The sequence below is a fragment of the Callospermophilus lateralis genome, chromosome X, assembly GCF_048772815.1.
Source record: "Callospermophilus lateralis isolate mCalLat2 chromosome X, mCalLat2.hap1, whole genome shotgun sequence".
In the NCBI taxonomy this organism is placed as follows: Eukaryota; Metazoa; Chordata; class Mammalia; order Rodentia; family Sciuridae; genus Callospermophilus; species Callospermophilus lateralis.
Window position 1 is genome coordinate 27,534,950 of NC_135325.1, and position 27,519 is coordinate 27,562,468.

General features: G+C 35.3%; 1 protein-coding gene across 3 annotated transcripts in view; it reads left to right on the forward strand.

Moving 5' to 3' along the window:
- Positions 1-27,519, forward strand: part of Usp9x (ubiquitin specific peptidase 9 X-linked) — a 109,283-nt gene that overhangs the window by 23,252 nt on the left and 58,512 nt on the right. For 2 of the 3 annotated variants that reach the window (XM_077107062.1, XM_077107061.1), the window contains 13 exons: positions 1,375-1,628; positions 4,819-4,964; positions 6,543-6,622; positions 7,672-7,784; positions 9,674-9,892; positions 13,704-13,819; positions 14,020-14,271; positions 14,348-14,486; positions 15,460-15,612; positions 16,472-16,576; positions 19,567-19,773; positions 20,441-20,577; positions 22,509-22,657. In XM_077107062.1, the coding sequence (XP_076963177.1) occupies positions 1,533-1,628; positions 4,819-4,964; positions 6,543-6,622; positions 7,672-7,784; positions 9,674-9,892; positions 13,704-13,819; positions 14,020-14,271; positions 14,348-14,486; positions 15,460-15,612; positions 16,472-16,576; positions 19,567-19,773; positions 20,441-20,577; positions 22,509-22,657 (1,912 nt within the window). In that variant the 5' untranslated portion in view covers positions 1,375-1,532. The remainder of the gene's footprint in view (positions 1-1,374; positions 1,629-4,818; positions 4,965-6,542; positions 6,623-7,671; positions 7,785-9,673; positions 9,893-13,703; positions 13,820-14,019; positions 14,272-14,347; positions 14,487-15,459; positions 15,613-16,471; positions 16,577-19,566; positions 19,774-20,440; positions 20,578-22,508; positions 22,658-27,519) is intronic. The other variant, XM_077107063.1, reaches the window with a different exon arrangement.

Here is a 27,519-nt window from a genome sequence, read left to right on the forward strand (position 1 = left end):
CAGTGAAATCAATCACAGGAAAGAAATGATGTGATTTATTCCATCTAGAGAGGAACCTGGGCATCAGTGTTATTAAAATATCTCAGGTGATTTTACTATTTAGCTAAATATGGAATTCACTGGTCTAATGAATATACAATTGAGGATTTGGTAGTATTCTCCTATGTACTTTTGGTAGGTTGCAAAGATTTGCTTAAAATTAGGATTTCCTTAAAATTAGGTGTGGTTTATAGCCCTGCAGGGCTTCAGGACTCCCTGTGGTTTCAACCTTGCCAACGTTGTAGAGCTAAAGTCACTTGATGTTCACTTGTATTGAAATAGTTTGCTTTTTCCTAAGAAGTCCCCCAAAGAGTGGTTTTTGTTTTGTTTTTGTTTTTGGTTGGGAGTGGGGTGGGCTTAATCAACAGAAATTTGCTATCTTAAAATTCTGGAGGTTGGCAACCAGAGATATGAAAAATTAAGCTTTATATGTGTAATAAGAGTTGTAATGCATTCCGCTGTTATATAAATTTAAAAAAAAAATTCTGGAGGTTGGAAGTCCAGGATCATGGTGTCAGATTTTATGTTTTCTGAAGTCTCTGCTTGGCTTGCAGATGGTCTCCTTTTTGCTGCCTTCATGTAGTCTTTCCTTTGTATGTGCACACTCTTGGAGTTTTCTTCCCAAAGCATGAAAAAGCTTATGTTAAAACTACTTCTAAGGGATGGAGGTGTAGAGCACTTGCCTAGCATGTGAGAGGCCCTCCGGGTTCAGTTCTCAGCACTGCAAAAGAAACTAAAAACAATCATGATCCCCTAGTATCAATGATAAGTGTTAGATGTGCAGTTTTTCCCGAAATGTTTTTAAAAAATCTTGTTTTTGCTTTCTCTTACACACATTTTTGTGGTATATTTAAGGCATTGGCAAATTGAGGACAGATAGTTTGTTACTCCATAATAATCAAGTGGCAACTAAGTAAGTGCCTTGCTACTATGTTTGGAGTCAGGTTTAGAAGAAAACTGAAATATTACATAATAAAGCTATTATTTTTAATATATTTTGATGTGCCATTATCAGTTTAAGTTGAATGTGGTATGAAACTTGAGCTTTTTACTTTTCTCTTTCATTTATATAGCCACCTTCTCCTGAACTGATTCATTTATTGGTGGTACTAAATTTGAACAGTTGTTTTTTTTTTTTTTTTTGAGAGAATTTTTAATATTTATTTTTTAGTTTTTGGTGGACACAACATCTTTGTATGTGGTGCTAAGGATCGAACCCGGGCCGCACGCATGCCAGGCGAGCGCGCTACCACTTGAGCCACATCCCCAGCCCAGAACAGTTGTTTAATTCATGTTTTTTATAGCTAAAACAGTTTTTTCCCCTTCTACTTGTAGGTTATGCAATGGTCTCTGCAAGATGGTTTATTCTTGAATTGGAGCTTTTTAAGACTGACAAATGCTGGTACTTCATCTTGTATAAGTGGACTATAATTTCTTTTCTCAAGACAACTACATAAGCAGACAAAATTGCAAAGATCTGCCCTGTGTCGAGTATGACAGCCACGACTCGTGGCTCTCCAGTCGGAGGGAATGACAACCAGGGCCAGGCTCCTGATGGACAGTCTCAGCCCCCCCTCCAACAGAATCAGGTAGGACATTGAAATTGGTATGTCTATTATATGATACTGATATGGTATGAAGCATGTTCTAAATGATTAGTGAAATAATCATAAATAAGTTTTGTTTTAAAAGAAAACAGGTCTTGCCCAGTAATAAGAAAGCTCAACTGCTTTAGACAGTGCTGTTTGACTATGTAGCCCATCTTTTTCTTGTCTAATATAGTCAGTCATCATTAAAATTTATTTAAGCCTTGTGTCAATTTTGGGGAAAAATATTATATTGTGAAGTATAGTCTATGGAACCATCATACATCATAACCTCACTTTGTATCCTGTAAATATACACAAATTCCTTGTCAGTTTACAGCAGAATGTTTGAGCATGGACTCAAATCATACTGCTAGTATCACGTTGCAGCTTTGCACCATACTGTCTTCAAGATTCAACTCTAGGTCTGTTTCTTTACTTATATAGCGGATATACTAATAGCATAACTTACTACAAGTTAAATAATGTTTGCAAAGGGCTTAACATAGATTTTGGTGTCAAGGTTAAAACTCTTTTTGAATAATATTCTTTTACTGTTTGATTAGATGACTTTATCTAAGGTTTCTGTTAAGTTTTTCATCAATGGTTTGGCTTGGAATTTTTTATTTGTTCAAAGATTTTGCTTGCAGATCCAACTTCTTTTAAAAAGAGGAATTTTCTTTTTTAAAAAATGTCTTTTATTGTGCTTTTCAAGGAATTTTCCATTTCAAATTCTAGATTGTCAAATTTATTGAGGTATGGTTGTTTATAATAATGGGTGTGCATGCGAGCACACACATGCATTGGAGATCAAACCCAGGGCCTACTCATGCCCTGCCATTGAGCTAGCTATGCGCCCCCACCAACTTTGATGATATCTTTTTATCCTTTTTATTATGTTTTTGTGTCTTAGGGCTTATGGTAGTATTTTCTTACTCATTTCTGATACTGTTAATTTGTGTTTTCTCCTGATTTTTCTAGGGATTTATCAATCTCATTAAAAATCTCAGAAAAGCAGCTTTTGTGGGGGCTTTGACCCCTCCCCCCAAGCTTTTACCCTTATCTCTGTTCTTTCGATTTCAGTCTGCTGTACTTTTTCTCATTTCTTAAAATGGAAGCTTAGGTAATGGATTTCAGCTTTTTTCCCCTAATATACAGTTTTTATATTGGGGAGTTTTAAAACTGAATAAGTTGAGCACTAAGATTTGTGATATGCAGCTCAAATAGCATCTAGAGATAAATGAGTTGAAGTTGTTTGGGAGTCACAGACATACAGTTGGTATTTGTTTTTGTAGAATCTGAAATGTTTTAAGGCAAAAGTGTTTTATTGTACAATATATTTGTCATTTGTGGATAAGTTCTTACTGTCCAACTGTGACAGATTAGATCTTCTATCAGTAGTCTGATGGTACAGAGCTGCTTTCTCTCTTTCCTTCTCTGATATTTTAGAGAAATGTGCAGGTCAGGTGTCCCCCTAACAAATGTGCCAACTTTAAAAATTCCTTTTCCTCTCCAGTTGCCACTTTTAAGACATAAAATACTGACGTGTATGGTCATAGTTCTTGGACAGAGTTAAGTCTTTCCTGTGTCATAAATCTATGGCTAGAATGGAATTTGGGAACATATATGTCAGTGTTATAAAAAGAAATTGTTTATACTCTGTTTAGTGATTATATTTCTAGTATCCAATCCTAAGCAAAAATGCAACATTTGTCATAAAAAGATTAATTATAGCTTTATTTGTTAGCAGCAAAAATTACAAGATAGTGAATGTCCCTCATGGTAATAATGTCTGGTCATTAATTTTTTATAGAGTCTTAATTTTAAAAATTTACTACTCAGGTATTGAATTTAAGGGCACAGACATAAGCAGGTATAATCCCAATTTTATTAAAAATTTATACATAGATATAGACAGGATTTATTTTGGCCCACAGATTACAGTGCAGTATCATTGATAAGTTCATATCTGGTGTGATATTACAGATGTTTTCACTTTTATTTTTATCTTTACATTTTCTGTGAGATATACGTATTTCATATATATTTAAAATATCACATATATACCAGGGGAAAGATTTCTTTCTTCTTTTTCAAACAACAACAACAACAAAAGAAACAGGCTTCTAAAGTTATATACTTAAGTTATTTTTGTTGGTCTTCTAACATTTGAATTCTGTGCCTGGAGAGTCACTTTGCGGCACCTGATGTGTTCTCTGGAACATCTTCAGTAAAAGTTCACCCTTCCCTCGCTAATTGGCCATATAAGTTTATATATAAACTTTGTAAGTAGACCATATTAAAGATATTAAGGTGGTATACCTGACTGAGCATTTATTTATGTAACTATTCGGTAGGCACTTTGATGATAGTGAAAGAGGTGCAGCCCTCTTTCTGAAAGGCCCATCAACCTACAGTGAGTAGAAAATTCAAGAAGTATGAGTAAAAATCAATTTAGAATTTAGATTGATTTCATTTTGAAAGAGAAATACACCTACTCTCTAAATTTAGGAATAAGGTTCATGGGCTGGGGGTGTAGCTCTTGTAGCTAACATGTAAGAGGCCCTGGGTTGGATCTCTAGAACCACAGGAAGGACGGAGGGAGGAAAGAAGTAAAGAAAGAAAAAAGTAAAATATAGGTCATAAAAGTTCATTTACTCAGCCTCCCGAGTAGCTGGGATTACAGCTGCTCACCACTTTGCCTGACTAATTATTGTTTGATAATAGTTTGAGAATTTCATATTCACAGAAAAACATATTTTTCCTCTTTAAAAAAAAAAGTGGAAGTTGAAAATCAAACTTCTTAATCTATAATAGGTCTCATATTTATACCATAATTTCTGTATCATGATAGTGTTCATATAGTGAAAAAGTATTAGTGGAGAGGCAGTATAAATTATGGGTAAAAGCACAAACTTTAAAATAGAGCTGGATTCAAGTCCTGATAACAGTTTGAGCTGTGTGACCTTAACTGAGCTTGTTTTCTTATCTATTAAATGACAGTAGAATAGATACTTCCTTGGGCTGTTGAGGATTAAGTAAAACTAACATTGTAAACTTTCAGTAATATTTTTAGTAAAAGTATGTAATTTTTATAAAATTTTTATAATACTAATCTCTGTTGGTGTTTATTAATGGATATTGTACATATATTATAGAAACTTAAGTCTGAAATATTTAATTTTTAATTAAGACTTCGTCGCCTGATTCTTCCAATGAAAATTCCCCGGCAACTCCTCCAGATGAACAAGGTCAAGGTGATGCCCCACCACAGGTTGAAGATGAGGAACCTGCATTTCCACATACTGACTTGGCAAAGTTGGATGATATGATCAACAGGTGAGTTGGTTTTGTTTTTTAATGTTTGTAACATACGAGAAAGCTGGTTAGCTTTCTCAGCATTGTGTGTTGTAGTGGACAAGAAAAGAGTGAAGAAGAATATCACAGGTACCCACTCCACTGCCCACCTTCAGAGTCTCCACTTTACTCATTGCTAAGTACTTTGTAGAACATGGTTTTAAGTGGATTTAATAAAGGGAATGAGAATATCAAAGATTTTAGACCCATGACCACCCTAGCTAGTATGTTTTTGAAGAACTACCTGTACACTTTTTTTTTTTGAAAAGAATATTTTTAGCTGTGGATGGACACTATATTTATTTCATTATGTGATGCTGAGAATCAAACCCAGTGCCCCACACAAGCCAGGCTAGTGTTCTACCACTGAGCCACAACCCCAGCCCTACCTGTGTACTTTGTTTTCAAGGGTTTATGAAGTATGTTGGTTGTTGGATGACTTCAATAGTTTTTCAATGGCCCTGGGATAACCCAGGTCATGAGAAGACTGAGTTCATCAGTGCCTGCCCTTTATGAGCCCTCAAAAGTGAGGCTTTAAGCTTCTGTGAAGGGCAAGAAAAAGATTTTAAAAGGATAAAAGAACAGCATATTAAGGAAATCCACATGGGCATGATCTTCACTGGGCTGTGGGTTCAACACATGAGTGCCAGAAAGTTGTGATGCATCCCCCCAGCCCCATAAAAAGGGAGTGTAACAAAAACACACAAATCCTATTATAGGCACTTGCTTTACTTTTCCCCTTGTATTTTCACTTTTTGAAAATAAATCACTATTAAATATCAGAGGAGATAAAAATCCTTTGCATTAAAAAAAAAAAAATACCTGAACATATATTATTAAACATGTAACTATATCATGCAGGTAAATTTCTCTTTATCTTCCCCTTTCATACATTCAACCAAAAATTATTAACAGTCCTTAAGGGAAGAAAAATACAAAGGATGTTTTAAAATGTAAACAAAACAATGACAGGTAATATACATTTGTTTCGTGGATTGTTTGGAAACGAAATGCCTTTTTTTAAGGTGTGGGAGTATTTGGGGATTCTGAAGAAGCCAGCTCTTAAAGCAGATTAAGGGATGGATGGAAGAAGGCTGGTCTTCTGGAGAGCAGAGAGAGAGCAGGGCAGAGGGCTTCTGTGGAAACATGGAGACTGCGGACCCACAACTCACTTACCCTTCAGAAGAAGTGAATGAATTTTGCTGAATTGAGGCCTAAATTAGTCCTTTGCCTCCTAATTTTTTTGTTCTTAGTGAGGGAGTTGAAGAATGTCTCCGCTATTCTGAATCTCAAAAGACTCTTTTTTGCCTTTTTTAGAATGATTGTTTCCTTCCCTCATTGCTTTTATTTTTACAATACCTTCAAAAATTGTAGAGACAATAGATGGTGCTTAGTCCAACAAAGCAGCTTTTCTGCCCACCTTGCTGTTTTTAATATTTTAATGTTATTTTAGTATTAATATTTTCATGGTAGGGTGAGTAATTATAATTACTAACTTATTTATAATGCCCTTTTTAGTGCACAGCCAATAAGTATCTTTTATTTCAAAAAAATTCTTAGGCCTCGATGGGTGGTTCCTGTTTTGCCGAAAGGGGAATTAGAAGTGCTTTTAGAAGCTGCTATTGATCTTAGTAAGAAAGGTAAGTTTTGATATTATGCTTTTTGTAATGGATACTACTAGATACATTTTTTCCCTTTATCTCCTTGAAGACTTTGTTTTCCTGTTATAAAGACATTCTTTGGCTTAGGATCAAGGCTCATAATCTTTGGACAGCCTTCAAGAGTTATTTATGAACTGTCTAATAGACAAAATTTATGAATATATTTCTAAGGAACAGATCTGTTACTTAAGATTCATAAAGGGATTGTCACTCAAAGGTGAAAAAACCTTTATAATGTAGAGTTCTGTCCATTATGGGGAAATAGTATACACAAAATAACATTTTACTGTTGGTGATGGTATGAACTTCAGGTATAGCTAACTGTGTAGGTGTTTATCCTGAGCCATTTCCAATCTCAGGACATGCATTATGTAAATTGACAAAGTATTTACATTTGCCCTCTGACTGATCTACTAAAATGACAGAATCAAGAAATGTGTTTGTCTTTGTACCTAGTACATCTTCTATGGTTATTTGAATAAAGATTGCCATTTCATTAATAGTGTTTTAAAAATAAACTATCTTATTTACATGTGGTTTTAAAAAAACAAAAACAAAAAACAGGTGTGATTCCTGCCCCCCCCCAAAAAGAAAAACACTTGGAAAAATAAGGTTCAATGTTAAATACATTAGAAGCCAGTAAAAAGGGATTTTGTTTATATTCAGTTGTCTAGGAGTAAAAGCTTAGTGTTAATTATCTTTCATTTCAGTTGTTTGGTTTACTTTAGGTGCAGTTTAATTCTCTTAGTGGAGGACTATTACAACACTAGGCACTTAATTTTTAGGTCATTGGAGATTAAAATTAAATGAGGTAAAACTTCATTTTTTGAAATATAGCTATGTGTATTAATCAATTTTAATGTTCCTGTAGTAAATTACTGAGGTAATCAGATTATAAAGAGAAAAGGTTTATTTTGGTTCACAGTTATTTGATCCAATTGTAACGTTTTATCACTGAATATTATAAAATAACCAGAGAAATATTATGTTGCATTCTAATTTTGTCCCCACCCCACCCCACCTTTTAGGCCTTGATGTTAAAAGTGAAGCCTGTCAGCGATTTTTTCGAGATGGGCTAACAATATCATTCACTAAAATCCTTACAGATGAAGCAGTGAGTGGATGGAAGTTTGAAATACATGTAAGTTGATGCATGTGACTTATATAATTTTGCCCAGTGATCCCCTTTTGGTTGGGAAGGAAGTACAGGGGTGTGTGTGTGTGGTTTATTTGGTTATGTATTTGGCTGGTTAACTAAAATAGAGTAAAAATGAAACTTAGAATTTTGTAAAATATATTATTATTATTGCCTATTGAAGGCAGCATGGTCATTTAGAGTGAGCTTGAGGTTTAGAATTAGAAAATGTGGGATTCTCAAGTGCTTTGTGACCTTAGGCTACCACATTTCATTAAAAATATAATGTCAGCCAAGTGCAATGGTACACACTTTTGAACCCAGCAGCTCAGGAGGCTGAGGCAGGAGGATCACAAGTTTGAGGCCAGCCTCAGCAACTTAGCAAGGCTCTAAGCAACTTAGTGTGAGACCCTCTATCAAAGTAAAACAGTAAAAGGGTTTGGGGATATAGGTTAGTAGTAAAGCACCACTGGGTTCCATCCCCAGTAACACCAAAAAGAAAATGTTTTGTTATCAATTATAAGATGCATTACTGTTTTATGTACCATTAAGGAAGAAAAATACCCAAGAATGTAACATATATCTAGGACAGCGTAGAGGTAAATGAGATGAACTCAATACAGAAGGGGATGGCAAAGAAGCATGTGTGTTTCAATCTTGCCACCTGGTGGAGGGAGGAAAAAAAACCTCCTAAAGAATTAAACCATATGCTGTCATTTAAGTTTTATAGTCTGAATTCAACAAACTTTTTTATTTTGGCAGTACTAGGAATTGAACTTGGGGCCTCATACATTGCTAGGCTAGTGCTCTGCCACTGAGATACATCCTCAGCCTCATAGTCTGAATTCAAATTACAGTTGTCATATTAAAAAAATAAACATTAAGTAGAGAATTTAAAATGGTTTTATGTTGGTGGTGTTCTCTATAACTAGCAAAGGCAAACAAATCATCCTCAAACACTTCATTAATCAATGATTATAAGATGGAGATTCTAAAGATCTCTAAAAAAATGAAACAAGATATATCTTAGACTGATGAAATATTGTAATTACCCCAAGTCTGTTCCTTATTTGGCTATGGAAATGTCATAGATTATAAAGCAGATGATATTTTTTTTGTCATCTGTGAACTATTTCCCTACTATGACTATGGCATAAAAATCCCAACATCTTCTGATTTAACTAGAAATTGTGTCATTGAGGATAACAAATCTTCATCTTGGGTAATTGACATTATGTAGAGTTTTAGAATGGCTGCCTCTGAGTCAGGCATCATGGTACACTCCTGTAAGCCCAGCTACTTGGGAAGCTGAGGCTGGAGGATGGCAAGTTTGAAGCCAGCCTGGGCAACATAAGGAGACCTATCTAAAAATAAAAAGGGCTGGGATGTAGCTCTGTGGTATAGTCCTTGCCTAGAGTGTGGGAGGCCCTAGGTTCAATTCCCAGCAGTTAAACAAAAGAATAATGAGCCATTGACTCTTCATTGCAGCCTTGGGAACTTGGCAAGACTTTGTCTCAGAAAATAAAAAGTGCCGTAGCATAGTGGTAGAACACCTCTGGATTCAGTCCCCATTATCAAGGGGAAAAAATAGAGAATTGCTGCTGGTGGTTTACAAATTCCAAAGATAAAGAATGGTAGTTTACCTCTTAAGGATGTAGAGCAGGAATTGATAACCTAGGGCACCTATTTCATAGGAAATGGCTTTTCAAAGTAGATACCCTGTAAGTTATGAAGTAAATAAATGCTATTTGTCATCTGGTAGTTTGATCCTAATACAAGTGAAATCAAATATAATTCAGATGATTAGTATAGAAAAATGGAGAGTAAGATCATAAGGTATTTGTGTGAAAGTGCAGTGTGTTGATATTTTCAATCATCTTTCCCCCATATAACAGAGATGTATTATTAACAATACTCATCGCCTGGTGGAGCTATGTGTAGCAAAGTTGTCCCAAGACTGGTTTCCACTTTTGGAACTTCTTGCCATGGCCTTAAATCCTCATTGCAAATTTCATATCTACAATGGTACACGTCCATGCGAATCAGTTTCCTCAAGTGTTCAGTTGCCTGAAGATGAACTCTTCGCTCGTTCTCCAGACCCTCGATCACCAAAAGTGTGTTGGGTTTGTTATTTCCAAAATTAAATATTACAGTTGTTTTGCTTTGCCACAGAATTTGTAACCCGAACCTCTTAATATGGCAAAGAGTTATTTCCCATTGCTCTTAGAGGGATTTTGCATTATTCCGTGTTTTGAATTCTTTGTTTTGTACCAAAGCTGTGCTCTGTCTTTTTTGTACTACTGGTAAGTTTTTCTGTGTTGAAATATATGGTCTGTCAAATTTGCTTTGAGACTTTAAATGAAAACATAAGAAACTGGGAGCCTTTTTACATAGACACAGCATTCTAGTTCAGTGCTTATGGCATCTTTTAAACTTTTCTCTATGTATAACTAGTCCTCATTGTTTTCTACTCAGCTTCTATGGAGTAATCATAATCTGGGTTAATATGAAACAGACTGTTTTTCCTTTGTAATAAGAACAGAGTAGGATATTGTATTGAAAACCTCAGGTGTTGCTCTATAAGGCTCTTAACGTTTTCTACATTCTAAGATTGTTTCACTCAAATCGAGTTTATCCTATAAATGCTTATACACACACAAACATACACAGGTTTATATTTTTTTCCATACATAAATGTAAATTTCCCATATCAGTGCAAACAGACTATATACTTTTTACAAATGTGGGTCTTTTTTACTGTAAATTTTTTTAAAAATTAAAAAAAATACCTTTGTTTCATTTATTTATATGTGGTGCTGAGGATTGAATGCAGGGCCCTGCACATGCCAGGCAAGCGCTCTATCGCTGAGCCACAACCCCATCCCCTTACTGTAAATTTTTAAAAATTATGTTTCTTTTAATTACTATCAATGATATTATTTTAGAATTTAGGGAGATGTTTGTAATATTGTGACTGTTAGGAAAATTTTCATTTTTTCTGATGAGCCACAAAAATTTGAAGGCATGTACTTGGTTTATTTTGTAAGAAGCTGAAATCATTAAAAATATATTGAACTTGAGAGGTTTTCTGATCCTTCTCAGTTCATATTATTGTCACTAGATGGCTTATTTTTCCTTGAGTAGATCAGATTAATATAAAAAATAATTGCAGTCTTAATCAATTTTTATCCATACCTGTATTTTTAAATTTTATTTTATATTTTTTCTCAGTGGATCAATAATCTGCAAGTCTTAAAAGACTCAAGGAACAATTTGATTTAACTTGGCTGGTACTTTTTTTTTTTTTTTTTTTGGAGTTTTTAGATGTATCTTGAAGTCTAGTTCTTAAATAGCTCTCAGGGTACTTAGCCTTTTGAAGTCTTTAAAAATATAAACTCTTTTTGAATGTAGCCAAAGTTATGGTACTAAATCATGGAGAAACCTATTCTGTGGAGTTAAACCTGCTCAGTTATCTCCTACTGCAGTCAGAGAAATTTCACATTTTCCACATTGTTAAATATGTCTTATCAACTTTTTGAAAATTGATTGAAAGATACATCGGGCAAAATTTGAAAGATACATCGGGCAAAATTTTTAACCGTGTCCTTAGTTGGGTGCAGGTACGGTGATATAAAGAAGAACCTGAAGGAAATGTAAACGTCCCCTTCCCCGACACCACCCACCTGCTCCCCCCCCCCCCATGGTATAGATTGAGCATGAGTATCTGTGTACTGCAAAAGTTTCAGATTTCAAGTTTGCATGTGGGGATTTTTTTTTTTTTTTGGATCCCCAGTTTGAAAATCTGAAGTGCATTATTGCTCAAAAGGTTTTAGATTTTGGATTTTGGATTTGGAGCTTAGGGGTGCTGAGCCAGTAGTGGCAAAATAAGTAAAGATTTAAAAAAAAAAAATAGTAGAAACTTGATAGGTTGAAGCAATAGTGTAGTTAAAACTACATTTAAAGAATGTAACAAGGGTTGGGGCTGTAGCTCAGTGGTAAAGCCTTGCACGTGTGAGGCACTAGGTTCATTCCTTAGCACCACATAAAAATAAAGATCCTGTGTGTTCATCTACAACCAAATATGTGTGTGTGTGTGTGCACACGCGCGTGCATGTATTTTTGAAAAATATAACGAATTATGGACTATGTGAATTTTTATTTAGGGTGAGTGGTCTGTCCTTGTCAGTGTTGAGAACTTTGAGATAAGGAGGGCTCTTGTTTCCATTGCTAAAGCTATCTTAAGTACACTTCAGTTTAAAGTACTCTTCAGTATTCCTAATTATGTAAACATTGCAGCTGAAGAAATATGGAAAGATTAGATTTTAACTAGTCTTTACTGTGAGCACACACGCTATCTTTGTAACATTAGCATATCAGTCCAATAGTCTCATTCTTATTACTGAAAAAATAACAATATATTATATAAAGAGCATGTACTAGAGTGAGGTTGTAGTTAGTGGTAGAGCGTTTGCCTGGCAAACGATCCTCAGCACCACATAAAATAAAGGTATTATGTCTAACCACAATTAAAACATTTTGTTTTAAAAAAGAGCATGTAATTTCTTACACTTACCGAATCCCAAAAATGTCTAATGAATTAAGTACTAAGTAGAGTTTTAATTGTTTTGAATTAGTCTTTTAAGACCAAATAAAAAGGAAAACTCCACATGAACTTCGATGGAAATGTGCTAGTAGACTTAGGGGAGAATGTAGTTGATTTACGTTATCCCAAAACAATATCAAAACTATCAGCTACCATATTTTCTCTTTAAAACACACACAAACAATAAAAGCTATGATATCATTTTCCCTTTTTCCGGGAAATTTTTTTTCTAAGTAGAAATTATTTTTCCTTAAGGCTCAATGGAGTGCCTCTTTTCCTCCATGTTTTTCCCTCAGAGGCTTCTAAAATGTGGCTTCTTTGAAGAAGGCAAGATGTAAAATGTTGTCTTAGGTGCTTTAACCTTCAATACGTTAAAGCTTTTACATATAAACATGGTTTTAGTTGTACAGCTATTGCCTGCCCCTGCTACATTGTACGTTGAGTCACCACTGTTCCTTAAAGAAGAGGATGAGAGACTGTATTATTGTATGGTGCTGCTTCTAAGACGAGGAGGACTAGATGCATTCTTAAAATTTAGCAAAAGGAACTGCAGGTATCATTAATCTCAGGGGTTCAGGGGTATTGGTATGTTGAGTTGGTGTTAGATTTTTTGTGGTCCTAGGGATAGAATCCAGAGCCTTGCTAATGCTAGGCAAGTATACTACCATCATGCCACATCCCTAGCACATCAAGGATTTGGTTTTTGTTTTTAAGTATTTTCTTAGATATTGATGGACTTTTATTCATTTATTTATATGTGGTGCTAAGACTCGAACCCAGTACCTCACACATGCTAGGCAAGTTCTCTACTACTGAGCCACAACCCTAGCCCCCCAAGGATTAGTTTTTAATGGCCAATTTGCTTTCAGGCTTTGAAATAATTATATTTATAGCAACTTTTTAGTATCTACAATTACAATAAGAAATGGATTCAGAATTCATTATACTACGTTACTAAGTAGCTTTTTCTTGATTTTTTAAATTTTGAAGTCTTTATGCTTTTAATGTAGAACATTTGCAGATATTTAGAAGATACTCATTCTTTTATGGTGAGATTGCTGAAATAGAAGCATGGCTTCTAATACCTGTTTGCTGGCTGTATGGTATGAGTGAAGAGCTGTATCTCAGTGTACTTACTACTTCTGTTGCTCATATCTCAAGTGGGTTGATGGAATAAAATGCAGTATTCTGAGGTCTTTTCGAAGATGATTTGACATAATTTTGTTTTATTGAATTTACTATTTCTAGTATGTATCAGTCAAGGTAGTAGTTTTTCCCCCCTAAAAGCAGGAAGTTAACTTTTTTCATTAATTGTATTGCAGGGTTGGCTAGTGGATCTTCTCAACAAATTTGGCACTTTAAATGGGTTCCAGATATTGCATGATCGTTTTATTAATGGATCAGCATTAAATGTTCAAATAATTGCAGCCCTTATTAAGTAAGTTATATTTTAAGATGAATATCACTGTGACGCAGAAATTGTTATTTTTTATTGCTTGATTTAAAAATGTAGTTGTTCAAATGTGGGTTTTTCTTATGTTACTTGGATTTTTAAAAAATGTTATATACATAGTCTGAGAATTTTATCTTAATTGATTATAAGGAATTAATACAGGAGTCTTGTCTTTTTTATTTCAGACCATTTGGACAATGCTATGAGTTTCTTACTCTTCATACAGTGAAAAAATACTTTCTTCCAATAATAGAAATGGTTCCACAGTTTTTAGAAAACTTAACTGATGAAGAACTGAAAAAGGAAGCAAAGAACGAAGCCAAAAATGATGCCCTTTCAATGATTATTAAATCTTTGAAGAATTTAGCTTCAAGGGTTCCAGGACAAGAAGAAACTGTAAAAAACTTAGAAATATTTAGATTAAAAATGATACTTAGGTAAGTTATTTTTCTCTTGAAGTAATCATGTGTGTGAATTTTGAGAATCATACTTATCGCTGAATTTCTCCTACAGATTATTGCAAATTTCTTCTTTCAATGGAAAGATGAATGCACTGAATGAAGTCAACAAGGTGATATCTAGTGTGTCATACTATACACATCGGCATGGTAATCCTGAGGAGGAAGAGTGGCTCACAGCCGAACGAATGGCGGTAAGTCTTGCTCTTTTTTTGTGTTCAGTGCTGAGATTGAACACAGGGCCTCAATATGTGCTGAGCAAGAACTCACCCACTGCATTATATCCACAGCCCTTTGTAAAAATTATTTTGAGTCTCAATAATTTACTTAGGCTGGCCTTGAATTTGTTGTTCTCTTATCTTAGCCTTCCAGATTGCTGAAATTAAAGGTATTTGCCACCAGACCAAGCATGATTCTTTTTTAATAAACAAGAATCCACTTAAGATAAAATTAGTAATAGGAACTTTCTAAACTAAATCCTAAAATTGGGAGGTGTTTTGATAGATGAATGTCTGATTTTGTGCATGTGATGTCCCTCTCAGCCTTGAGAAAGCAGGTGTGATGTCTGGCACAGAAAATAGCATTGAATGTATAGAAACTTTAGTGGTAATTTAACCTAGTTACATTTTTATTGTAGTTTAGGAAAATATCTATAATGGGTTAAAAATTGTTTTAACAGCCCTTTAACAGCTGAGAAGTGTAGTTCTATAGCACATTTTGGGCCTTACTACTTCTTATTTTCAGTCAGCTGAATACTGTAAAGCCATTCGTTGTAGATTACTACCTTTTTTTTTTTAATCATTACCTGGTCCTTCATTGCTATGGATGCTGGATTTTAAATAGAACGTCAATGAAGCAACCTAGCATAATGCTACTGGAACAGTCAATGTAAGGTGGCAGACTTGATTCAGATTCTAATTCGAGCACCTGCAAACCCCTTTACTTTTCTGTAATAGGGTAATATATCCCCTCACTAGGTTCATTTAGAATATGACAGACCTGATCGATAAGCAGGTGCCATGTCTGGCACATGGTAATCAGTTTATAAAGTAAAAAATATATAAAGAGTGCCTTTTCACCCAAGATGAAAATAAAACTTCTTAAAAAAAAAATAAAGCCTACATTTTGTAGTTTCTGCTTTTGAAGCACATTTTAAAATTTATTTAGGAATGGATACAGCAGAACAATATTTTATCCATAGTCTTGAGAGATAGTCTTCATCAACCACAGTATGTAGAGAAGCTGGAAAAGATTCTTCGTTTTGTCATCAAAGAAAAAGCTCTGACCTTGCAAGATCTTGATAATATCTGGGCAGCACAGGTAAGGAAATTTAGGGTGTGGGTTATATTGTTTCTGAAAGAAGTTGCTTAAAATCTCAAATACAGCAGTCATGAAATGGGACACAGGCTTGTGTTATGTGACTTTTTGTACATTTAAATAGTTCCTACAGAAATCTTTCTAGAAAACTTTTAATAGCCATTAATATTTTAAAATGTAAAATATTCTAGCAATTTGTATTTGGTAAAGTTTGGCATTTTGTAGGTGGTTTTCAATAAGATGCAAATAATAAAGTAATAACATTATCTGGAAGAGCATAAGACAACTATAACTGATTCCTTTGTAGATTTAGAAGGGGGTGGGAAACTTCCAATATCAGGATAGTTATATCATTCAATTATTTACAAAGACCTGTAGTGATTATTCCTAAGATCTTATAATTTATCAGGAGAATTGGAAAGTTTCAGAGATGTAAAAATGCATAAATCCTTCAATTATCTTAATGATAGATTTTTATTTGTAAGTCACTTTGGAAGCATTGTTGAGTGTTAGATGACAAAGCTTTGGGTTTTCTTAAGTCTGTAGAAATCAACAGAGTAGTTTTGCTTTTGAGTACTTTAGGTTCTGATTTTGGAATAATATCATTAATGTGCCTTATTTTTTCCTATTTACAATATTAAAATTGATATATTAAATTCAGTAAACTGTAGTTGTCAAAGTACACGTTAACTGTGTGTATTCAGAAATTGAATTGCCAGATTTTAGACCTAAAGTGTTTTGTTAGGAATTTTACATAACACAATTAAATGAAGGAGATGGAATAACTTGATAGTTACCAGCAGTTCATACTATTTTTCTGTTGTTCACATTTTAATATGCTTGTGGTTTTATTTCTTACTAGGCGGGGAAACATGAAGCCATTGTAAAGAATGTACATGACCTATTGGCAAAATTAGCATGGGATTTTTCTCCTGAACAACTTGATCATCTTTTTGATTGCTTTAAGGTAATTGTTAACATATTACCACTTTATTTTAAATAGAATTGATTCATCAGATTGATATGTTGTTCTTAACTAAAAATACTTTCATAGAAATCTCATCAAACTGTCTCTGGTGTGAAGGACTTTGCCACTGTTTTTTTTTCCAATGAGGACTTCATGTTTTGCAATGGTAATCATAACTTATAAATAAGGAATGTCATTCTTTTTAAAACTCGGTTATTATTTTGGGTTGTCCTCCCCTCATGATGTGTATTTTGGTAATAGGCTTAAGCAAACTATAGAGCTACAGGAAGGTTGATTACAGTAGAAAGGAAGGGTATGCAAATACCATGGTCTTGAGGACAAATGCCCAAGCTGCATGTGACTAAATGGAAATAGAATTCTTAAGGTAACCCAACACCCCTATAATCATATTTGCATCAGTGCCATCTTGTGCGTTTTAAGGCCATGTTGTGTAATAGTCTCTCATCGGTTGGTGGGGTTTGGTTTGTAAAATCCCAAGTGCTTAGTGAATTTGTGGATTAAGAATAGAAGACCTGTCCGAGTGAGGTGTTGCACCCCTGTAATCCCAGAGGCTCAGGAGGATCACGAGTTCAAAGCCAGCCTCAACAAAAGTGAGGCTGTAAGCAACTCCATGAGACCTGTCTCTAAGTGAAATACAAAATAGGGCTGGGAATGTTGCTCAGTGGTAGAGTACTTGTATAACATGTGAGGCTCTGGGCTCAATCCTCAGCAGCACGTAACAATAGATAATAAAATAAAGATATATATATATCACTAGGTATGAAGCCTGGCAGTATGTATGTAAGCAGATTTCTCAGATGAATCCTAAGGATATTAAAGTTGTAAATTAAAGCCTCATCCAAAAATCCACTTTGAAGGAATAAAGTATTGAGTGAATCTTTCATGCAGTTTTTAGTACCTTATTTTTATGTATTTCATACTTGTAGAAGTAAAACTTTATACATTTTCTCCTGTCCATTGAATTACATCAAGACTGCTGAGGAAAAAGTGGAATTCGTTACCATGGGCACCCCACAGTTAATTTAGACTGTCATGGGTATCCTATAGTTAATTGCCATTCGTTTTTAATCTTGTGATGACTTCTAAAATGATGGCACATGACCAGTGATGGCCATCATGGACTAAAGAGAGGAATTGGTTATTATTACATTCGCTGGATCCTCCTCAGGGTGGTCTAAATACACTAAAGTCTAAATATAACAATCATGGTTTCTCCCTTGGCTAAAAAAAATTTTTTTGGAGGTGGGGAAAGCATTTGTCATTTTGTAGCAAGCACATTTTGTCGCCCCTTTCCCCGGCCTTTTCTCTTTTTTATGACGTTGATTAAATCTAGCAATTCTTATGGAATGTGTATCGAAAGTTTCTAGTACAGATGATTAAAGGAAGTGTGAAGTCTGGATCATTTTGTAGTTCTTCATAGATTGCAACCAAATGATCCAAACTTTCTTGGTTAGACTTTATAGGTCCTTGGCCCAGAGTCTGGTTTTTAAATGTTTGAGTTCTCAGAAAGTCTTTATTTTTTAATACATCAGTTTACAGTTTCATCAAGGGTTTCATATCCTTGGCAGAACTTGTTTTTGATTATCTGTGTGTGAAAAGTTACCTTATGGTATTAGTGTTTATGTCTTGGATCAATAAAGAAATCGAGCATGTTTTCGGGTATTTTTGAGCTCTTCTCCTTATTTTTTTTGCTCAATGCCTGTGTTAAGTCTTTTTGTCTACCTTTCCCCCCTATGGTGTTGTCTTTTTCTTACTGAATCATAGAAGTTTTTGGCATATTCTGAATGCTAGTTCTTGTCAGTTCAATAGTTAAAATTTCTCCCAGTTTGTGGTTGTCATTTTCAATCACCTTATGGTTTGTTTGGGTGAACACATGTCCTTAATTTCTTCTTTTCATATTTAGTTATCTGAGTCCACATTTCTAAAAGATGAGCATATGAATACTTACAATGCCATTATCACCAAAAGAAATAACCATTTCTTTACATCATCAAGCAGTGTAAAATCTTACAGGTTATATTTGATTTTAGAAGTATGTTTGAGTCTCAAGTTATACTTGATTTTAGAAGTATGTTTGAGTCAGGATCCTAGTGTGATATTTTTCTTTTCTTTTTTTAAAAATTTTCTTATTTTTTAGTTTTAGGTAGACACATAATATCTTTATTTTTTATTTTTATGTGATGCTGAGAATCGAACTCAGTGCCTCACACATGCTAGGTGATCATGCTACTACTTGAGCCACAGCCCCAGCCCTTCTTCTTTTTTAATATTTATTTAGTTGTAGATGAACACACAGTATCTTCATTTTTATGTGGTGCTGAGGATCAAACCCAGTGCCTCACACGTGCGAGGCAAGCAATTTACCACTGAGCTACAGCCTCAGCCTGTGTGATATTTTTCTTTGTGAATAATTTAGACTTTGTCACAGACTCTTTTGTTTTCAAACATGTAATGCACATTGTTCTATCACCTTTTTGCATTCATTATGAAAATGTTGATATATGAATTTGTCTTTGCTCTCTTCTATAAAGTCACAAGTAGAGGGTCAAATCTTAATTCTCAACAGACTATCCGCCCCCCACCCCTAGAGCGCGCGCGCGCGCACACACACACACACACACACACACGCAGTGTGGAAATAGTTATCACAGGAGGGTGGGGGTTGCTACTCATAGGACAGTCTCTACAACAAAGAAGTTTCCTGCTCAAAATGACAGTAATACTGAAGTTGGGAAACCCAAGGTAAGATGTTTAACTCTAAAAGGAGACTTTTTTCTATTTTCCTGGAATTTGACTCTGCTCCATGAATACTATTGTTGTCTTTCATATTATCACTTATATAATTCTGTGCTCATCTATGTTCTTTTTTTTTCCCTGATGAATTAAATTCAGTTAACTTGGTAACAGTGCATTTAAGAAGCAGCAACCAAATAGAGGTTGTTTTCACGTCACTGAAATTATTTTTTTAGGCCAGTTGGACGAATGCTAGTAAAAAGCAACGTGAAAAGCTGCTTGAGCTGATTCGTCGTCTTGCAGAAGATGATAAAGATGGTGTGATGGCACACAAAGTGTTGAACCTTCTGTGGAATCTGGCCCACAGTGATGATGTGCCTGTAGATATCATGGACCTGGCCCTCAGTGCCCACATAAAAATATTGGATTATAGTTGCTCCCAGGTAAGGGTGTGCTGCTTTGCTCAATTTTTGTGGCCTTCTCTTTCACAGTTAGGATAGCTTAGCTGTAGAACAGTTCCAGGTTATATTCTAACATTGTTATTTTTCAAATTATCTTCAGGAATTGACTTTGTTTGAATAAGTCTGCCTTTTTTTTTACTTAGGTATTTACATCAAGGTTTTGTGAATCATCTGATTCTCCTTGGGAGAAAGATAATACTACCATTAAGTAGTCTTTTGTTTGTACTATCATATATACAATGCAGAAATATCAGTTTCAAATAGATCATAAGACATGCTGATTAGGGACTTCAGAATTAAGAGAAATTAGGTTCTCTTTGCTCATAGGAGAGGTAAGAAACATTGATATAATTTCCTCAATCGTACAACATTTCATTTAGGGTATTATATGTTAATGTTCAATCCTGTGATATGGTAAAATCTCAAAACACTGGATAAAAGGCAATACCTTCTGGCAAACATACATTATACCACATTTGTTTAATAGTGCTTTACTTTTTTGGAGTTTTGGTAGTAAATGTGAAATTAAAACATAGTTTTTTAAAAAAGCATTAAACTGTTTACTACAATTACTATAATTCTCTTAAGTGTGAAGGTAGAATTCTTCCAATTATAGTTCTATATAAAACATTGAAATTGTTTGTTTAAGGACCGAGACACACAAAAGATCCAGTGGATAGATCGCTTTATAGAAGAACTTCGCACAAATGACAAATGGGTTATTCCCGCACTGAAACAGATTAGAGAAATTTGTAGTTTGTTTGGTGAAGCACCTCAAAATTTGAGGTAAGACTTTTAAACCTAGCCAATTTTACTATATTTTTATGTATGTATTTTGTTGGATAGAAATAGCATAACAAATGGTAAAAAACAGATTTTAAAATTTTAGTGTGGTGACCAACTAAGAGGAGGGTTATTTTGTCATATCTGCCTCCTTTTTTTATTGATGAGAAAGTGTAAGGCACAATTAACGGATAAATGTCAGAATCAAGCTGATAATACTGCCTTGTGGTTCTCTATTCAGAGGTATTTTATTTCCAGCAAGTAGGCCAGACAGTTTTATGGCATGTATTGTATCTGTTGATCTCATTCTTCATTTGATTTTATCTTTCTTGCATTCATTGTTTGAATCACCATACTACTACCGAATAGTTTGCTTTTTTAGTAAATTTTTTAAGTCAATTTCAAACATTAGACTTCATGGACATTTAAATAATGGAAGATAACAAAATATGATCTAAAATTTTTATTTTAGTGAAGTTTCCTTTTAGTTGCTTTACTGTAATGATTTGTCTTTAAATTTTCTGATAATAGAATTGGAACTGATAATATTAAAAGAAAAATAATATGGACAGAAAGAGCTTAGTAAGGAATATTCACAATGGAATGTGAACCTTGTGTCAAACCAGTCATTTAAGCTTATGAACATTCTCTAAAGAATCTTTTTTTTTTTTTTTTTTTTGGTACAACATGAAATAATGGAGTGGGGCATGCTGGTGCACAATTGTAATCCCAGCAACTGGGGAGACTCAGGCAGGAGGGACTGCAAGTTTGAGGCCATACTTAGCAACTTAGCAAGGCCCTAAACAATTTAGAGACCCTATCTCAAAAATAAAAAGTGTTGAGAATGTGGCTCAGTGGTAAAACTGCTCTGGGTTAAATCCCTGGTACCCCCCCGCCCCCCCCCCCCCAAAAAAAAGATGGTGCACACCTATAATCACAGCCATTCAGAAGGCTAAAGAAAGAAGATCACAAGTTTGAAGCCAGCCTTGGCAACTTAGCTAGACCATCTCAAAATAAAAAGGACTTGGGGATGTTGCTCAGTAGATAGAGGGGTAAATTGCCCCTGGGTTTAATCCCCAGTACTGTTGGGGGATGGGGGGGGAGTTAAATGATTGGCAAGATCTATTACAACTCTGAATTACTATGATTATGCCTAAATAGAAAAGGTCATAAATATGTTTAGATGTTAAGAGGTGAACTTTGTCTTATTTTTTTCCCCTTCAATCTCGAAAAAAAATAGTAGGAAATTAGAAAAGCTAGAGGTGTAAATTAGTGGGAAGAATTCAGACTCTTATCTTACTAATAGTACCATTTTATTTGAAGAACGTACTTCAAATGTTTGGCCCACCACATATATAGTTGTACATGTACATAGACAGTAGTTCCCAAACTCTTCTAAGGACCGGTAGCAATCTTCACTAGATGAATAATAATGGCTATGAAAGTTGACTGGTTGCCTATGGCCAAGTTTGCCAACGAGTGTCACCAGAAAATGTCTTGGCCACAAACTGAGTATCCTAGTATGTACCTTGAATGAGTAACAGATTTTTATGAATATATTTCTTTGGTTAAATTCGCCACTAGCAGTTACAATGATAGTCTTGGAAGGAATGTTTCGGTTTTTATAATTCTGAAATAATCATGAGACCAGACACACATACTTTGGTACTATTGTAGTATGGTACTAGAAATCAGTCGTTGAACTAGACTCCCTGTGGGGTGAAGGTAGAGAATACTGAAGCATGTTTTTCAGTTAAATTAGAATAATTTTTATTTTTTGAGGCATTGCTTTTTTAAAAATTGCTTAATATTTCTATTAAAGGAAGTAAATGGTCGAAAGTATTATTTTTAAAGGTTTTTAATTACTAGCTAAAACTTTAGAAGTGTAAACTCTTGAACACAACAGAGTTTAATTGCCTAATTATATTGTGAAGTTCTTCTCGTTTCAGTCAAACTCAGCGAAGTCCCCATGTATTTTATCGCCATGATTTAATCAATCAACTCCAGCACAATCATGCCCTAGTTACTTTGGTAGCTGAAAATCTTGCAACTTACATGGAAAGCATGAGACTCTATGCTAGAGGTATGTACTATAAGATAAATTATGGGAAATAACAGTGATTTCTTTCTTACATTAATTACATTAGAAATGACTGATCTATTTTAAATGATACATGGTAGTTGGCTTTTGAATCATGTTCCTTTATGGACTTTTGATTACTTTCAGTGTCAAATCTTACACATCCTAAACTCCAGTCTAACATTTTGAGCCTGTTGACTCAGGGCCTGCCTTCTCCTCTTGTTGATTTCTTTATCTTTCCCTATCTGGCGCACTCTGCTTCTCTGTACTACACTTGGCTGCTATCTTTTTAGGTATGTACTTGACTTCATTTTCAACCTTTGAATATATACTGCTACCACCTTTAGCTTTTCAAGAAAACTTGTTTTTTCTAAGTCTGGTTTTGCACATATTAGTTTTTTAATAATCCTAAGTCTGTTTTATAAGTGCTTCAGACTTTATGAATTCAGACTTTATGGGGAGAAATGGAAAGCTACAGAAACCTGGATGTTTACATTTGCTTTAAAAATGTGAAATTGTTTAAACATGTTGGAATGAAGTTTCCTATGGTTTCAACAGACCATTTTTAAGTGCTTGCCATATATGGAACCGTGTCAATGCTTTTTTTTTTGCTTTTTAATAGTTGTGTCAGGATTGTTTGTGTGCTAGAGTATAGATGAGTTAATGCACATCTGCCCCCCACCATCACCTTATAGTTTGTTCCCAGAGCCATAGATAACTGTATATCATCGTTGTTAAAGACAGACTTGAACATAATATTTACTAAACATAGCACTCATTTAACATGTTACACTAGGACCTGTAGAAGCCAATAGTGTATGTGAAAAATAATTACATTTGCAATACTCATTATTTGAGAAGCAGAGTAGACTCAACATTGTTGAATAAAATTCCATGGTACTTATAAATCACCAGACTTTTGCTTAACCCTTACAATTCAGATAAACACAAAGGAAGAATTAAGCAACTCTTCAGATGGCCCTACTGACTTTGTTGCTTCTGTTCTTCCTTTTTTTTCTCTTTGGATCATTTCCAGATGGTAGAACTGGACAAGCAGTCTAAGAGTTAGGCAGATGATGGGCATCAGACAGTGACCTTTTATCATTTCTGTCCTGTGTTCCTTATAAGCAGCAGTCTAGAACAGTGAAGGCAGTATAGGCGTTCAAACGTGTGATACACGTTCTATACCAAAGACAGCCAAAATCGTGAGAGAAACTAGGTTGAGTGCAGTATACATAATACGCAAACACCCATACTTTTGTGCTCACATTAACATAACTCAGACTTTTGATTACGACCTCATTTCTTTGTGGTACAAAGCCTTAACAGTTGCCAGTGCAGCCCGTCCCTCGTAGTTGGGGCCATATAAATGAATGTTTCAGTGCTATTATTGGGTACTCGGGTAGTGCATGTGCACTTCAGACTCATTGTCAAATTTTCATTTCATTTTCAAGTTACTGCCTCATCTCAATTTCAGGGCCATAAGAATTTTTGCATTCTTTAATTTCCCCTCCTTTTGCTGTTTGTATCTCCACAAACCCAGAGATGTGAATCTGCATGATCAGATTGTCTAAGTTTGAAACATTGACCTAAATGTATTGCTCTACAACCTTAGTAAGTTATTTATGTTAAAGTAATGTATGGCCCAGAGTAAGCACTCGAGTTTTTTTTTGTAAATTTTAAATTTTTTTTATTAACCTTTTTATCTAAATTCATGGACCATCTCATACCTTCTGTTCCTCCTAACTCACCCTGACACCATTTCTTCCTCTAATTTATAATACTGTTCTTCTCATGAATACTGATTAGCATGTTAGTATGGGGGAATAATTTTTAACACTAGTGAAATCCTATTCAAATTTTCACAACATTAAGTCATTTCTGTGGTAACCTTGTCTACCAAGATTTCTGAATTTGCAGTTCTATGGTAAATTATGTTTTTTTTTTGTCCTCTGCATAATATAAGAGTGGCATGAATTTCATTAGGTATGAGACTGACACATTATTCAGCCGAATAACATCAGACTTGCACAGTCACTGGTATTCTTAATTTTGGATAACCATTTCACTAGTATTAAGTATTCTGCCCATATTTCATCTCCACTAACATCTTCACATTTGGGGAAAGAACATTTCCTAAGCGCGGTCACCTAATTCTACCTCATATCTAGATAGAATTTAATGACTTACATTTGCTGTAGATCACATTTTTGCCTTCTGTTTTCTAAGGACTGCCACTTCTATTACCCATTCCCAGCCTCTTATATATCCAACTCTGACAGTTTTTAGGAACATTTTTCCACCTAAAAGGAGGAGGAAAGGGGCAGGACATGGTGGTACACACCTGCAATTACAGTGACTTAGAAAGTTGAGGCAGGAGAATCGCAAGTTTAAGGCGAGCCTCAACAACTTTTGAGGCTCTAAGCAACTTAGTGAGACCCTGCGTCAAAAAGGGCTGAGGATGCTTAGTGGTTAAATGCCCCTGGGTTTAATCCCTGGTACCCCCCAAAAAAAAAAAAAAAAAAAAGGTGGGCAGTGGGATTCTTCCTAAGTGGCATTAACTACTATTGCTCTGTTAGGATGCAGATACTGGGCTGAAACATTCCTACCTGTCAGCCATGAAGTACTAGGTCTGTGTGGCTTCTTTGTGGTTTTAAAAAATGAACCATTATTAGCCATTTTATAAACAGTAGACATCTCTCTGGAGAAATAGCTATTTCAAGGTCTGGAGCAGAGATAATATAAGGTGATCTTTCAAGATCTTATTCCAGAAAGCAAGAAAGTAGTCAAGACACAAGTCAAAAGGACAGAGTGGATGGCTTTTGCTGACTAAAACTTGAGTCAAAATAATGAAAATAATTAAATCCATTTGTTAAAATGTGAATGTGTTGGCATAAAGGAAAATATGAACTAATAAATGCAAAACAAAATGCATGTAAACCAAGGGATGAGGGGTTTAAATTTTAGAATGTTGGAATAAGCTGCCTGGCAGACCTTCTTAACGAAACTGCCAGTTAATTGGGGGAGCACAGAAAAATCACTTAAAGTGTCTAGAAATAGTCACCAGGGGGTAATAGCAAATGGAGAAATATGTACTCCAGAAAATCTATTTAAGGAGAGGAAAAAAGCAAGTCTAGTATGTGAACCACACTTGCTCATTTTTCCCCACACCTGCTCCTGTAGGGCTCCAGTTTTACCTGGGGAAGCTGCAGGCTACTGATGTTTCTTACCCTGTTCAGCTCTGTGCGGCAGAAGCTCCATTCCTGACAGATCTGGCCAGGACTGAAGCTCTTTTACCCTGTGCAGTGTCCACTAACAATGTGAAACCTTATTCCAGGGATTATAGGCTTAGAAAACTTGGGTCCATCCCTACTTACTCCTTGGGTGAAAGTTTCATGAGAAGGGACAATCTGAGAAAATCGGTGGATTCCCCTTTACCCCACACCAGCACCTGCTCATAAATCAGGGATATCATTCTGGGAAAAGCTGGTTGCTATCCTACCTATAGTGGCACAGGTGTTCTGCCCAGACGAAGAGAAGCTGTGAGGATGAAAAGCTCAGCAGTTAGATTTAAAGGGTTGACTGTTTAGTCCAGAGCATGCCATGTCTAATGAAAAAAGTCGAGATTTCTTGAAGAACAGTTAAGAGGGTGATTGTTGTTCTCTTGTACAAGCAAAACTTAAGAGAGCAACCAAAAGTTTAGATCTAGATAAGGAGAAAGGCTAGATATTGAGATCACAGTTCACTCAGAATGACAGAAATGCTGTGTACACTAGGCTCCACTCACCCAAAAGCAATCAGAGCAGGATGTGGGGCAGATTAAAAATAGTTCTCCCAAGCTGTACCAGGATTCATCAGCAAATAGTAAAGGCCTAAAGGGCACAGAGAACTCATATGCAACTCCTGACCCAATAGAACACTGGATAAACAATAAGATACCCTGACTCAGGAAGAACTCCTAGGAAGCCAAGCTTCAAAATTGCATGTATCCCCAGCAGTCTGGAATAACTGCCTCTTTTCTGGAACAATTGAAAAGGAAGCATCCAAGTTACTAGGCCTGACTGAATGTAGGACCAAAAAAAGGTAATAACTGTAATAACAGCCTCTGAGTCTCACATATACCCAGTGGTTATGGATAATAATCTAGTGAAGGGGTCTCAAGTACAAGTTTGACCAATAAAGGGTTATACTGACCAAGGAGCGACCCCTACATAGCCATGGTAAAAGATAAAAACAAGGGGAAAACCTGTGAACGGAGATGTCAGTGGCTGAGCACTGTGACTTCCGATAACCCAGTAAACAGTGTCCAATTTGCTGCAATATATTTCTAAAACATCTTCATCTCAATGAAAAACGAGGCTTCTAAACACAGAAAGATGTGGCCCAGCAGAAACTGCCTTGGAACAGGCCCAGATGGTAGACTTTGTAAAAGACTAAAAAGTACAAAGATGCCCAGAAAACCGAAGGAAACCATGTCCAAACAATTAAAGTAGTAGCGAGGTGCAAGCCTGTAATCCCAGCTATTCTGGAGGCTGAGGCAGGAGGATCGTAAGTCCAAAGCCAGCCTCAGCAACTTAGCGAGACCTTGTCTCAAAATGTTGAAGAGGCATGGGGTGGGGGAGGCTATAGATGTCGCTTAGTGGTTAAGCACCCCTGGGTTCAAGCTCCAGTACAAAAAAAAAGTAATAATAACAATGTCACAATATCAAAGAAATTATTTTAAATAATAAAGGGAAAAAGGCAACATGGGAATTCTTTGCTTTAAAAATATAACCATAGGCATTCCACATATTTGAGCTGGCAAAAGAATGAATCAGTGAACTCAAATCAATTGGGATTATATAAAATAAAAAAACAGAAGAAAA